This window comes from Poromitra crassiceps (assembly GCF_964638095.1).
Source record: "Poromitra crassiceps genome assembly, chromosome: 1".
Classification (NCBI taxonomy): domain Eukaryota; kingdom Metazoa; phylum Chordata; class Actinopteri; order Beryciformes; family Melamphaidae; genus Poromitra; species Poromitra crassiceps.
In genome coordinates this window covers 36,796,385-36,809,620 of record NC_139623.1, presented here as the reverse complement: position 1 = coordinate 36,809,620, position 13,236 = coordinate 36,796,385, and the positions used below count along the sequence as shown (strand labels likewise).

General features: G+C 43.3%; 1 protein-coding gene across 3 annotated transcripts in view; it reads right to left on the bottom strand.

The window, feature by feature from the left end:
- The window catches only part of LOC310782188 (focal adhesion kinase 1-like), a gene marked incomplete at its 5' end in the record, with an annotated part of 170,277 nt that overhangs the window by 71,740 nt on the left and 85,301 nt on the right, over positions 1-13,236 (bottom strand). For 2 of the 3 annotated variants that reach the window (XM_083642876.1, XM_083642874.1), the window contains 5 exons: positions 105-220; positions 1,422-1,522; positions 4,087-4,171; positions 6,297-6,394; positions 10,312-10,332. In XM_083642876.1, coding sequence (XP_083499002.1) covers positions 105-220; positions 1,422-1,522; positions 4,087-4,171; positions 6,297-6,394; positions 10,312-10,332 — 421 coding nt within the window. The remainder of the gene's footprint in view (positions 1-104; positions 221-1,421; positions 1,523-4,086; positions 4,172-6,296; positions 6,395-10,311; positions 10,333-13,236) is intronic. The other variant, XM_083642875.1, reaches the window with a different exon arrangement.

Here is a 13,236-nt window from a genome sequence, read left to right as displayed (position 1 = left end):
CTCCAGCCACAACAATATTTATGTTTAATTTATGCTGTTAACAATGAAGAAATATCAAACATAATGTGGGAGCGATAGGGATACCGTCCTACCCTAGTGCATACCTGTGTACGAAGCGTTTACTCTCCAGATAGGCCAGTGCTGTGCTGAGCTGGTAGGAGTACAGGATGAGACTCGCCAAGTCTAGACTGTATTTCCTCACCTGCAGAAATGAACGCAACTATGGAGGACAGAGGAGGACAGAGAGAGGGATAGAAAGGCAGAGAGAGAAGGAGAGACAGATGGAAAGGGAAGAGCAGAGAAGGAGAGCGAGGGAGAGGGAAAGATGTTTGGGCAGAGAAACATGATGAGAGAGTTATAGTGAGTGAGACAAAGATAATGAGAGAGAGGTACATACAGAGGAAGAGAGAGGGAGCGAATAGCAATCGTCACTTGAAGAGTTCTGTTAAACAAGCTCTGCTATTGCTACTTTATACGAGAGTTAGTTCCGCCTGAGCTATTTGATTGGACAAGAGGGATCCTAGCTGTGCTGATATTTTAGTATAACATCATGGGCACTGTGTGTATATCACTCCGCTTTACAGCTGTTCTAAACGTTCCCTTGATTAGGCTGCGTTCAAACAGCGCTCGCACCCAGGGACGGCAATATGGATTTAACTTTAATTATGAACGGTAAGCTGAAATCATCTGTGCTAACCTGAAATTAGCTAGCTTAGCTAGCTTGCAGTCGGGAAACTGCAGGCAGCAAGTTTACCTGTTGCTGCTTGCTTGGCAACACTTGGTAGTGCAATTCTGAGGGAACTGTTTTTGTTGGCGGAGACAAATAACAGACAAAAATCATCTGTTGTCGCAAATTACTTGAAATAGTGCTATTATTAGTTGATGAATAGCTTTACTTATGCTGTACAACTGTTGTATAAAAGCAATATGACACTCGAGGTCGTGCTGCTGTTGTCTAATATCGTCATGGCTGTGATTTATCTTCGGCACGAGGCCGCTACGGCCAAATCACAGCTGTGGCGATGTTAGAGTACAACCTCACTCCCTCACGTGTGATATTGCTTAAATATCCAGGGGCTGAGTGAGGAGAAATGAAAGGGGATAACCTCGTTGGCAAAATTCATATAATGACACACACATGTTCAACTTAGCCACTGGATGGCCTGCTAACTACTGCACTGCCTCCCATCTGGTGTGCTGTACAGCTGCAGCACCAGTTCAAGTGTGCCTTAAAAATTTGCTTACTGAAACAATCAATACAACCAATCAATACAAACAGCAACATCAACTTAACTCAAATGATTTTCACCTCCAATTTCATGCCAAATTCACTCCTTGGTTAGAAACTCCATGGTGATGTACTTTACATAAGGGTCTCAGTGAGGCCTCCGATTTTCTGCACACACATCAGTTCCTCCTACCTCTCCCAGTGTACAGAGTTCCATGATGATCCAAACAGGGTTGTCAGTGATGACTCCCATCAGCTTGACGATGTGGGGATGGTCAAACTGACGCATGGTCACTGGAGGGAAAGACGAGAGGTAACTACGACACAAAGTGCTTTATTCAGGTTGTACTATAGGAACCATGGTGAGATACCCAAGATTTTACAAACCAGTCAGAATCAAACCACCAGTTACTTAGCAATGGAGCTAATGTGGCTGCCACTAAAAACGGTAATTACCAATCTCTGCATATCTAGATGTAGGTTCATTTCAGTAAACTCTATTTGAAAATACAGCATGTAAGATTTTCTCATTGTTTCACTGTGAAATTAGATGTATTGACACTTTCTCATGTCAGCAAAGTAATGATACCATTGCTGTTACAAACTGTAGCCCTGCATTTGGTCTGATTTAAAGGGGGTCTGACCCCCTCAGATTTGATTTGAAAACTACAGGCAAGATGGCCGCCTATACTCCCTCCTTTACCCTGGCAGAATTCCTAGCTCATAAACTAACATAACTTGGCCAATAAGTATGTAACATACAAAATAAAACTAATGGTAATGTCTTCATTTGATGTAGAATGCAGAGGACATGTAACTGTTTAGTTAAACTTGCATTCCAGGAATATTGTATTTACTGCGCTGTTCCAAAGATAACATCGTTGGCTCGAGCCTGTTTTGTCCTGGAACCCACTGGCTTTGCGCCAGAACACAATCGATTTGGGGTGGAACACACCAGGATTGGCCAACGCCAACGCCCAGAACTGTCAAATCAAATCATCGACAGAGTCGCTATGGCCCGCCTCCCAGTATTTTCAATGTATCAGAGAGATAGAACGTTAGAAATATAGCCAGCCACGTTATAAACAACAAACTAACGCTGGTGATCCGTATGGAAACAGTGTTACTCGAAATGGTTAAAAGTTATATCAATTTGGTCATTCAGTGGCGTTTTACTGCCATGTAACATAACTAGCTAGCCGCTAACATTAGCCACAGTAGGCGATTACACATGATGCATTGCCAGGCGCGGACTGCATAATCGGGCACGTCGGGCAAATGCCCGGTGGCCTGGCCTGGCCTGGCCTGAAAAAAAAAATAAAAAAAATTGGTGCCCGCAGTCAGGCCACTCACTGAACAGCAGGCCAGGCGCCGCCTACTGGTTTACTAGTGGTTTTATTACTTTATTCAGGGTTAAAGTGGGTGCATCTCATTGTAAAATTGGACTCGGCCCAAATTGGGCTTCAAACGGCCCAAATTGTGCTTCAAACGGCCCAAATCTGGCTACAAACGACCCAAATTGGGCTTCAAACGGCCCAAATCTGGCTTCAAATGGCCCAAATTAAGCTTCAAACGGCCCAAATTGGGCTTCAAATGGCCCAAATTGGGCTTCAAACGGCCCAAATTTTTCGCCGCCGCCCTTCGGACGCCGGCACGCGCGTCCGCCCGTATCGGCCTGGCCTGCTTGGTGTCTAATGCCCGGCCTGAATTATGATCCCAGTCCGCCCCTGTGCATTGCTCTTAAAGGGCTTGCGCCATGTGAACTACAGTAATAATCACATGGGATTTTTTTTTTTTTTTCACATGAGTGGGGCACGCGCAAATACCACCGTGACGTAACGATGTACCAAATCGGCCATTCATTTGAGGGCACAAAAAGAACAGGTTTGAACCCATAGAGGGCACTTATGCTGCTGAAATGATAGGGGTTTGTAAAATTCTAACAGATTGGTCTCAAATGTGGAGATTTTGACCAGAATCCTTCACATACCACCCCAAAAGCCATATATATTGGTTAAAAGCTGAAAAAAGTGTTTTGGGGGTAAGTTACACTTTAAGTTGTTAAGTTATGCTTTATTTATCCCCATGGGCAAATGCATCCTCTGCATTTGACCCATCCTCTACTAGGAACCTTCCTAAGAACTAGGAGCAGTGGGCAGCCACAGTCTTGTGCCCGGGGACCAACTCAGGTTCAATTGCCAATGCCTTGGTCAGGGTCACTGACAGGAGTATTAACCCTAAAGCTTGTGGCATACTCTTCGTGCCCAGCCAAGTGCATAGGGCGCACGGCAATTATGACGTCATCGCACGGGGCGTGTCGGGGGGCGAGGCCTGAGCGCAGCGCGGCGCGTCCATGGAGATTTTTCTATCAGCGCGTCGGGTTTTGCTGCCTGTGCCTGTGAGATCTCCGTGGTAGGCTATCAGTGGATATCTGCTGTGATTGAGTCCTCACCGTCGTAAAGTTGCCTTTGAAGCATGGCGTTCGATTATAACAAACTAGTTGTGTGGCTTAGCCTTCCCAAATGTTGAGGGTCGTTTTTTATAATTTAATACATAGAATTGGGAACGTTACATTCTGCATTTCGGAGCCCCGCCTCCAGCGCGTGCGCGAATAGTATGCAAGAAGCTTCACATACATGTCTTTGATGGTGGGAGGAAACCAGAGCAGCTGGAGGAAGACAGAGGTTCGAAACCGGGACCTTCTTGCTGTGAGGTAACAGTGCTAACCACTGAGCTACTGCGACATCCATTTTGAAGATTTTATATCCAAAATCGCTACAAAAATCTCTTCTGGTAGACTGGTACGTGTGCATCAAAAGCAGCTGGAAGAGGAAAACACACACGCACAAGGAACTTACATGCTTCCTGGAGAAATTTCTCTCTGACGCTGTCGGATGTTGAGTTCTTGCAGGTCTTCACTGCTACAGACAGCGCTGGGTTCTCCTGCCAGAAACACCAGGACAAAACAACACTGTCAGCACAACTGTCACTCCTCAGCATCATCCGCATCCACTGCCATCTCACAGCTCTCTCTCTCTCACTCACACACACACACACACACACACACACACACACACACACACCCGGATTGCCTCTGCTAAGCTTCAGCCACTCTGCCATCACAGGGTGCCATTTACTTGAAGACATTCAGATTGAAATCCTTCCCATCACGCAGTAACATAAGGTACAAACTCTTTCTAATGCTTCGATGGTTTCCACGTACGTGCAGCTCTTGGGACAAAAATGACTCTCTTTTATTTGTTTAGGGTTCAGAGCGTACAGAACGTACTTCATTACATTTTCAAGTTAACACAATGTACTTTAGTCGTAGAACAGCTATTGGTAATATAACTTGTTTTATCAATTTCTCTTCATCAGTATCCGTCAAGCCTAAATACTACACTGAGCAGACAGGGAACTGAAAATCCATCAGCTTTCAAATTTCCAACAAATGTGTATAGGAAATTTAATACAGGCATATTGCAACATACAGTATTCTTTATATTACCCTTTTGAAATTGAGTTACGTGACTTAGGCCATGTTTAGACGACAACCGTCTCTCCATAAAACGGCAAACTAGCGTTGCGTGCTCACCTTTTATTTCGCATTTATACACAGCTGTTGTGATAACGATTTGCGTGCAGACTGAGGCCGACTGAAGCCGCAAAAGCGCCAAGTGAGCCAGAATAACATTTACATATCTGGTTAAAACCTTCACAATAATGGTAATTAAATAAACTAATAGTCGTTATAGTCATGTTGCAACCTTTTTTTGTGTGTGATCTGAAATACACAGAAGACATAGAACACAGACAACTAAAGTCAATTTTAACACGTAGTGAGTCGACGACCCTGATTTTTATTTACCCAGTTATAAAATACGGCTTTTATTTTGAAGGTAAAAACGCCTAGCTTCCCCTATTCTGTCTGTTTCTAACGGGCTTGATTTATCTTTGTGATTAAAGTTTAAATTGATTTTTCACGCGATAGAGCGACAGAAGTCACAATGGTAGCCTAATAAACTGCTCCAGATTGGATTACCGAATAAAAAAAACAAGGAAAGCAACATAAAAAAGACCTGAGCACAATTGGGACTTCACTTGAGGAAATGCATCGCAGACAGTGAGTTGTCTTCAATTATTCAATGTGGGAGACAGTGATTAATAGGCTATGTGCGACGTTAGTAGGGGGCACTTAACGCAGATTATGTGTTTTTAGCAAATCGTTATCATGTTTGTTAAATGTCAATGTGACTCATTGTGCCTGTGCCATAAGGCTGTATAGTATTGGGCTAGTTCAATGCTCCTATTGCCTACCATTGTCTAACATGGCGAAGGGGGGCTGTGTCATCAACTGAATTGCGTTTCTCCACTTTACACAGCAACAGTAAGGGGCAGCGTTATCAAGAATTCCACTCTGGGACCCGTTTTCATTTTTTTGCGTTTTCACCCCCCAATAACGCTGTCACCGTGTAAAAGGAAGGCACTAACGCTAAAAAAGTTTGCCGTTTTATGCGGGGAGCGTCGCCGTGTAAACAGGGCCTTAATTTCAAATAGCAGGTATATCAGTGTCACTGAGTGACAAGCCAATCATTTTGATCTGTTACAACTGTACTGTCATTGTGATATGACATCCAAGTTCTCCACATCTTTTTGGATTATTTAGTTTCAAAGTCACTTTGCAGAGAGAGAGAGACAGAGGGAGAGAGAGAGAGACAGAGGGAGAGAGAGAGACAGAGGGAGAGAGAGGGAGGGAGGTAGAGAGAGAAACAGAGAGAGAGAGAGAGAGATTCATCACACTGCAATGCAGTATGGGTAATACGTAGGTCTAACTGTTGTCAGCTGATATGGATGAATGGTCAAATAATGATCATCATCATGATAAACGGTTGACTGGCATAAACCAGTGAACACAAGCATGAACTTTAAATGCTCAAATGGTCCTTATGGAGTAAGGAAGGTGTGTGTGTGTGTGTGTGTGTGTGTGTGTGTGTGTGTGTGTGTGTGTGTGTGTGTGCGTGTGCGTGCGTGCGTGCGTGTGCGTGCATGTGCGTGTGTGACTGTATACCGGGCTGATGTAGACTCCTTGGTGGACGTCTCCAAACTGGCCCTCTCCTATGCAGCGTCCCAGCTCAATACGATCCCGCTGAATCTCATAGTCCCGTGCTAGATATATGCATGGGCACAAACACACACACACACACACACACACACACACACACACACACACACACACACACACACACACACACACACACACACACACGTGAGGAAAAACTGAGTAGGTCTATACATCACACACTCTCTCTTTCTCTCTCTCTCTCTTGCACACTTCTTGATCATTGATTTACCAAGCTTATCAGAGTGGTAGTGCAGATCTAGAAGAGTCAGTATGGGTACATTGGTCATTTCTATGGATCGGTGTATTCAATTCCATCATTAGCAATCTGGGAACCCAGAGTCTATTTTTATTTGAAAATAGACTCTGGGACAGCCCTACCCTTTTTCCAGGCTTCCTGTACAGCACATCTCTCCTGCCACGTCACTTCCTTTTCCGCGTCCGTTTTGGCTATTCGCTAATCACGTTAACGCAAAAACACACTGCACAGAAGACGACAACTCGTCTCACAACAACAGTGGAAAATTACTGGAGGTGTAGTTGTTGTGACTAGTAGTATCGCCAAAGTCGCAGCGCAAGTTGCTATTCAGACTGTAAACTGTGGAGCACGGGCGCGGAAAAGGAAGTAATGGTGGCAGGAGAGGCGCGGTGTACAGGAAGCCGGGAAAAAAGGTAGGGCTGTCGCAGATTCTAGAACTAGAACGACCGCACCGCGGATATATGCCTCCGCCAACAAGTCAGCAGTCGACATGCATGTCTGTCCAGACTTTGACATTTGAGCCAAATGTGAAGAAATTTGGTCAAGGTGTTACTGAGATATGGCGTTAGCGAGCTTGAAAATGGCATTCGTAGGGTCACAGTGACCTTGACCTTTGACCACCAAAATGCAATCAGTTCATCCTTGAGTCCAAGTGGACGTTTGAGGCAAATTAATGTAAAACACACAAATACTAATTACTTATGTGTGTAACTTTATGATTCCTTCTTTGTTGTTCTTTTCAAGTAAAAAAACAAAACGTGTTTCAAAGAAATCCACCCTCCTAATCTGAGAAGCTTGGTCTAATCAGCAGAGCTCAGTCTCAACACCATGCAACAACAATAGCAAACCACAGGCATACATGCCATGGAATACAGACACACAACAGCCAATAACATGCGCGTGTACATGAACAAGCTAAACTAATGGATAAAGTCAGGTTGGCTGTATAAGGGCAAGTCACACTTTTCCATCTATACTTTTGTAAACCCTGATTGTTTTGTCATTGAAACAAAAATAATTGATATACCTTCCTTGCTGCTTACATTCATTAATGGCATTCAGAACCTGTACATGTAGCAAACCTCAACAAATCAAAGGGTAAATAGTATTTAGAGGACATGATAACAGAGAATAGCCACTGGAGGGGGGGGGGGGGGGGGGGGGGACTTTTTTAAATAGGAATCAAAACTTCTGGTTAAGAGCCTGGGGGTTGCTAGATCATTGTTGACCTGACTTTGTCCATGCAATAAACATCAGCGTATGGATAAATGGAGCACTAGATTTCAATATATTTGAGAAATCTCTGAATATTCTTTTATATATTACTGTGTTGTTAATGACAAAGGACATGTGCAACATTTTGAGGGAATGACGACGGGCAACATTGCCTTCAGTGGGGATGGGACTAAATGTGGGTAACATTATAGTCGGCTGCAACATTGTAACAATACTGCCTTCAGTGGGGATGGGACTAAATGTGGGTAACATTATAGTCGGCTGCAACATTGTAACAATACTGCCTTCAGTGGGGATGGGACTAAATGTGGGTAACAACATTATAGTCGGCTGCAACATTGTAACAATACTGCCTTCAGTGGGGATGGGACTAAATGTGGGTAACATTATAGTGGGCTGCAACATTGTAACAATACTGCCTTCAGTGGCGATGGGACTAAATGTGGGTAACATTATAGTGGGCTGCAACATTGTAACAATCCTGCCTTCAGTGGGGATGGGACTGAATGTGGGTAAAATTATAGTGGGCTGCAACATTGTAACAATACTGCCTTCAGTGGGCATGGGACTAAATGTGGGTAACATTATAGTGGGCTGCAACATTGTAACAATACTGCCTTCAGTGGGCATGGGACTAAATGTGGGTAACATTATAGTGGGCTGCAACATTGTAACAATACTGCCTTCAGTGGGGATGGGACTAAATGTGGGTAACAACATTATAGTCGGCTGCAACATTGTAACAATACTGCCTTCAGTGGGGATGGGACTAAATGTGGGTAACATTATAGTGGGCTGCAACATTGTAACAATACTGCCTTCAGTGGGCATCGCACTAAATGTGGGTAACATTATACTGTAGTGGGCTGCAACATTGTAACAATACTGCCTTCAGTGGGGATGGGACTGAATGTGGGTAAAATTATAGTGGGCTGCAACATTGTAACAATACTGCCTTCAGTGGGGATGGGACTAAATGTGGGTAACATTATAGTGGGCTGCAACATTGTAACATTACTGCCTTCAGTGGGGATGGGACTGAATGTGGGTAAAATTATAGTGGGCTGCAACATTGTGGGGATGGGACTAAATGTGGGTAAAATTATAGTGGGCTGCAACATTGTAACAATACTGCCTTCAGTGGGGATGGGACTAAATGTGGGTAACATTATACTGTAGTGGGCTGCAACATTGTAACAATACTGCCTTCAGTGGGCATGGGACTAAATGTGGGTAACATTATAGTGGGCTGCAACATTGTAACAATAATGCCTTCAGTGGGCATGGGACTAAATGTGGGTAACATTATAGTGGGCTGCAACATTGTAACAATACTGCCTTCAGTGGGCATGGGACTAAATGTGGGTAACATTATACTGTAGTGGGCTGCAACATTGTAACAATAATGCCTTCAGTGGGGATGGGACTGAATGTGGGTAAAATTATAGTGGGCTGCAACATTGTAACAATCCTGCCTTCAGTGGCGATGGGACTGAATGTGGGTAAAATTATAGTGGGCTGCAACATTGTAACAATAATGCCTTCAGTGGGGATCGGACTAAATGTGGGTAACATTATAGTGGGCTGCAACATTGTAACAATACTGCCTTCAGTGGGCATGGAACTACATGTGGGTAACATTATAGTGGGCTGCAACATTGTAACAATACTGCCTTCAGTGGGGATCGGACTAAATGTGGGTAACATTATACTGTAGTGGGCTGCAACATTGTAACAATACTGCCTTCAGTGGGGATGGGACTAAATGTGGGTATCATTATAGTGGGCTGGGCTGCAACATTATAAACATTATATTATTATTGCAAATACCACAAAAAAGACAGTTGACCTCAATTCATGCCCATCTGCTTTGCCTCAAAATGTGGCCTTTAAAAAGAGTGTGTCATGGTAAAGCAATGCAGTGAGACTGCCCTGCTACTCAGTGCTGTGGGTTTAAAAATGTTACAGTAAATACATCTATTTATAACCTTCCCTCTCCCTGCACCTCCTCCCCCAGGCTGTAAATAACGTGTTCTGAGTAACCTTGCCTGGTTAAATTGAAGAAGTGAACGGTTGCCATGTTGTTGTTGTTGTTGTTGTTACACTGGCCCTGTAAAAAGGTTTCTACAACTGCTACCTCCTTGTTATCATTCTGCAAGTCAAATGATATAGAATTTTACTGTACAATCATCTGACTAAACAGAGGTTCCTCCAAACGCCCTGTGACAGGTTTATGTACACAACAAGATCATCATCCAATAACTCGGATCTAGCTACCACCGAATCACCCCACAACTGACGGCACATCAACAAACATCAACAAGGGGTTCAAATGAACAGGGGATGCAGAAATAAATGGGAGAATTTTGTTTTACAGGGGCAAGCAAACGTAAAATAACAATCACAACAACCACCAACTCAAAATGCCATCACAGTACAACCAGTTACCGTATATGTTCCAATCATTACCTTGATCTAGTCCATAGTATTCTGGGAAAATGGGTTAGTGATAAGAGACAGAAATAACTAGCTGTCAGTATAGAGATCAATATATTGTTACTACAGAGAGATTGTATGAGACTGTCAATGCTGTTATAGTCAAAAATACACACGAGGGTGTTCTTTGTTGTGATTGTGGGAACAGTGCTGCAGCTAGGTAGGAGGAAGTGCTTATGCCACAGAATGCCCATGATCACAGTAGAGAACTCTCTCTAGGTTACTACAGAGTGCCCATGATCACAGTAGAGAACTCTCTCTAGGTTACTACAGAGTACAGAGTGCCCATGATCACAGTAGAGAACTCTCTCTAGGTTACTACAGTACAGAGTGCCCATGATAACAGTAGAGAACGCTCTCTAGGTTACTACAGAGTGCCCATTATCACAGTAGAGAACTCTCTCTAGGTTACTACAGAGTGCCCATTATCACAGTAGAGAACTATCTCTAGGTTACTACAGAGTGCCCATTATCACAGTAGAGAACTCTCTCTAGGTTACTACAGAGTGCCCATTATCACAGTAGAGAACTCTCTCTAGGTTACTACAGAGTGCCCATTATCACAGTAGAGAACTATCTCTAGGTTACTACAGAGTGCCCATTATCATAGTAGAGAACGCTCTCTAGGTTACTACAGAGTGCCCATTATCATAGTAGAGAACGCTCTCTAGGTTACTACAGAGTGCCCATTATCACAGTAGAGAACTCTCTCTAGGTTACTACAGAGTGCCCATTATCATAGTAGAGAATGCTCTCTAGGTTACTACAGAGTGCCCATTATCACAGTAGAGAACTCTCTCTAGGTTACTACAGAGTGCCCATTATCACAGTAGAGAACTCTCTCTAGGTTACTACAGAGTGCCCATTATCACAGTAGAGAACGCTCTCTAGGTTACTACAGAGTGCCCATTATCATAGTAGAGAACTCTCTCTAGGTTACTAGAGTGCCCATGATCACAGTAGAGAACTCTCTCTAGGTTACTACAGAGTTCCCATTATCATAGTAGAGAACTCTCTCTAGGTTACTACAGAGTGCCCATTATCACAGTAAAGAACTCTCTCTAGGTTACTACAGGGTGCCATTATCGCAGTAAAGAACTCTCTAGGTTACTACAGTACAGAGTGCCCATTATCACAGTAGAGAACTCTCTCTAGGTTACTACAGAGTGCCCATTATCATAGTAGAGAACTCTCTCTAGGTTACTAGAGTGCCCATGATCACAGTAGAGAACTCTCTCTAGGTTACTACAGAGTTCCCATTATCATAGTAGAGAACTCTCTCTAGGTTACTACAGAGTGCCCATTATCACAGTAGAGAACTCTCTCTACGTTACTACAGAGTGCCATTATCGCAGTAAAGAACTCTCTAGGTTACTACAGTACAGAGTGCCCATTATCGCAGTAAAGAACTCTCTCTAGGTTACTACGTCCTTTATCCAATGATTACCTTTGTATTTGTGTCTGAAGACAAGAGGGTTTATCAAAGTAGTGTGCATACATAGGAATAACAACAGGAGAAAGCAACAAACATGAGTACCATTGATCACCCCACCACTAGCCAGCATAAGAAAAACATCCTAAAGTACAGTTAGGTGTGATTTACAAACTGACAACACCATTGAAACACCAAATGGACCAATTTGATTGCCTGGCTACCTGTTGCATAATTCAGATGAACACCGAGGTAGAATGCAAAAAAGTGAAAAGCAATCTAAAACATAATTCACAGAAGTTGCTCCCACACTGTTGCACTGCTCAGTCTAGATGTCTTAACATGACCCGGACAGCTGAAAATGAGCTACCCGACGTTGGCTTGTGCATGTGAATGTATTGCGCTTATTGCATCACTTATTTCAATGGCTGAGATAGCGAGGCGACACATTGAACAGACTAGAAAACAGAATGGACACTGTAGCAGCTACAGTATCCAAAATAATAGCTAAATAGCTACAGTGTAGCTATTCTTTGCTATTTTACAATGCACATATCCAACAATGTCTATGCAACAAATGCCTGAGCTGTGTGTCTGTAGAAAGATGGCTGCATGTAAGTACTTATGATGGTGATACCATGGCAACATTTTGAGGCCATTTATATGGGCATTCTTCTGAGGTATAATCAACAGTATTTCCCCCCCACTATCCTACAGGCCACATTATGTTATTCACATTGTCCCAGTTGCAATTTGCATCCCTACTGCCCATCTCTACTGCCTCCAAATGTTGCGCATGTGGCATCAGCCATTACACTTGCAGTGGGTACTATGAACAACAGTCCTAAAAGTGGGCCAGCAGGGCAATGTGAACAGGCACTACTCAGCAGCAACAGCAGCACAGCAGGCCCTTTGCACTCAGTTCTTATTTGTAAAGCTATCATCCAGGAGGATGTTTAATAGGAAACAGTCTACAGTCATCCTCATGCCTGAGAAAAGTCCACGCTGCACTGATGGCTCATTCAGAAAGACCAAACTGACACACTGAGACCTCATACAGGGAGCCAGGGCCTTTCCATAAAAGTCCATTGTGATGGAGAAAATGCAGCTAGATAATGTGTACAAACAGCCTGTGGAACCTGCGATTGCGGTCAAATCTTGTGACAACTCATTGAGACAAATATAGACTGCAGGTCTAATAATACACTGACAATGTGTACGGTTTTAGTCTGGGCTTCCCCTTCTCAACACAATTAGTACATGTGACTATGGAGAATATAGGTAATCATTCACGCCTTTGTCAGGCTAGTTATCTACTCCATCCATGTATCTAAAAAAAAGACAAATATCAAATGTGAAAATTCTGCAGTTTTTTTTGTTTGTTTCTTTTCTTTTCTCTCTCTTTTTTTTTTAGAAATACAACACATGATGATTGTTGAAAGAACAATGGAAAGCATGCATCTGGC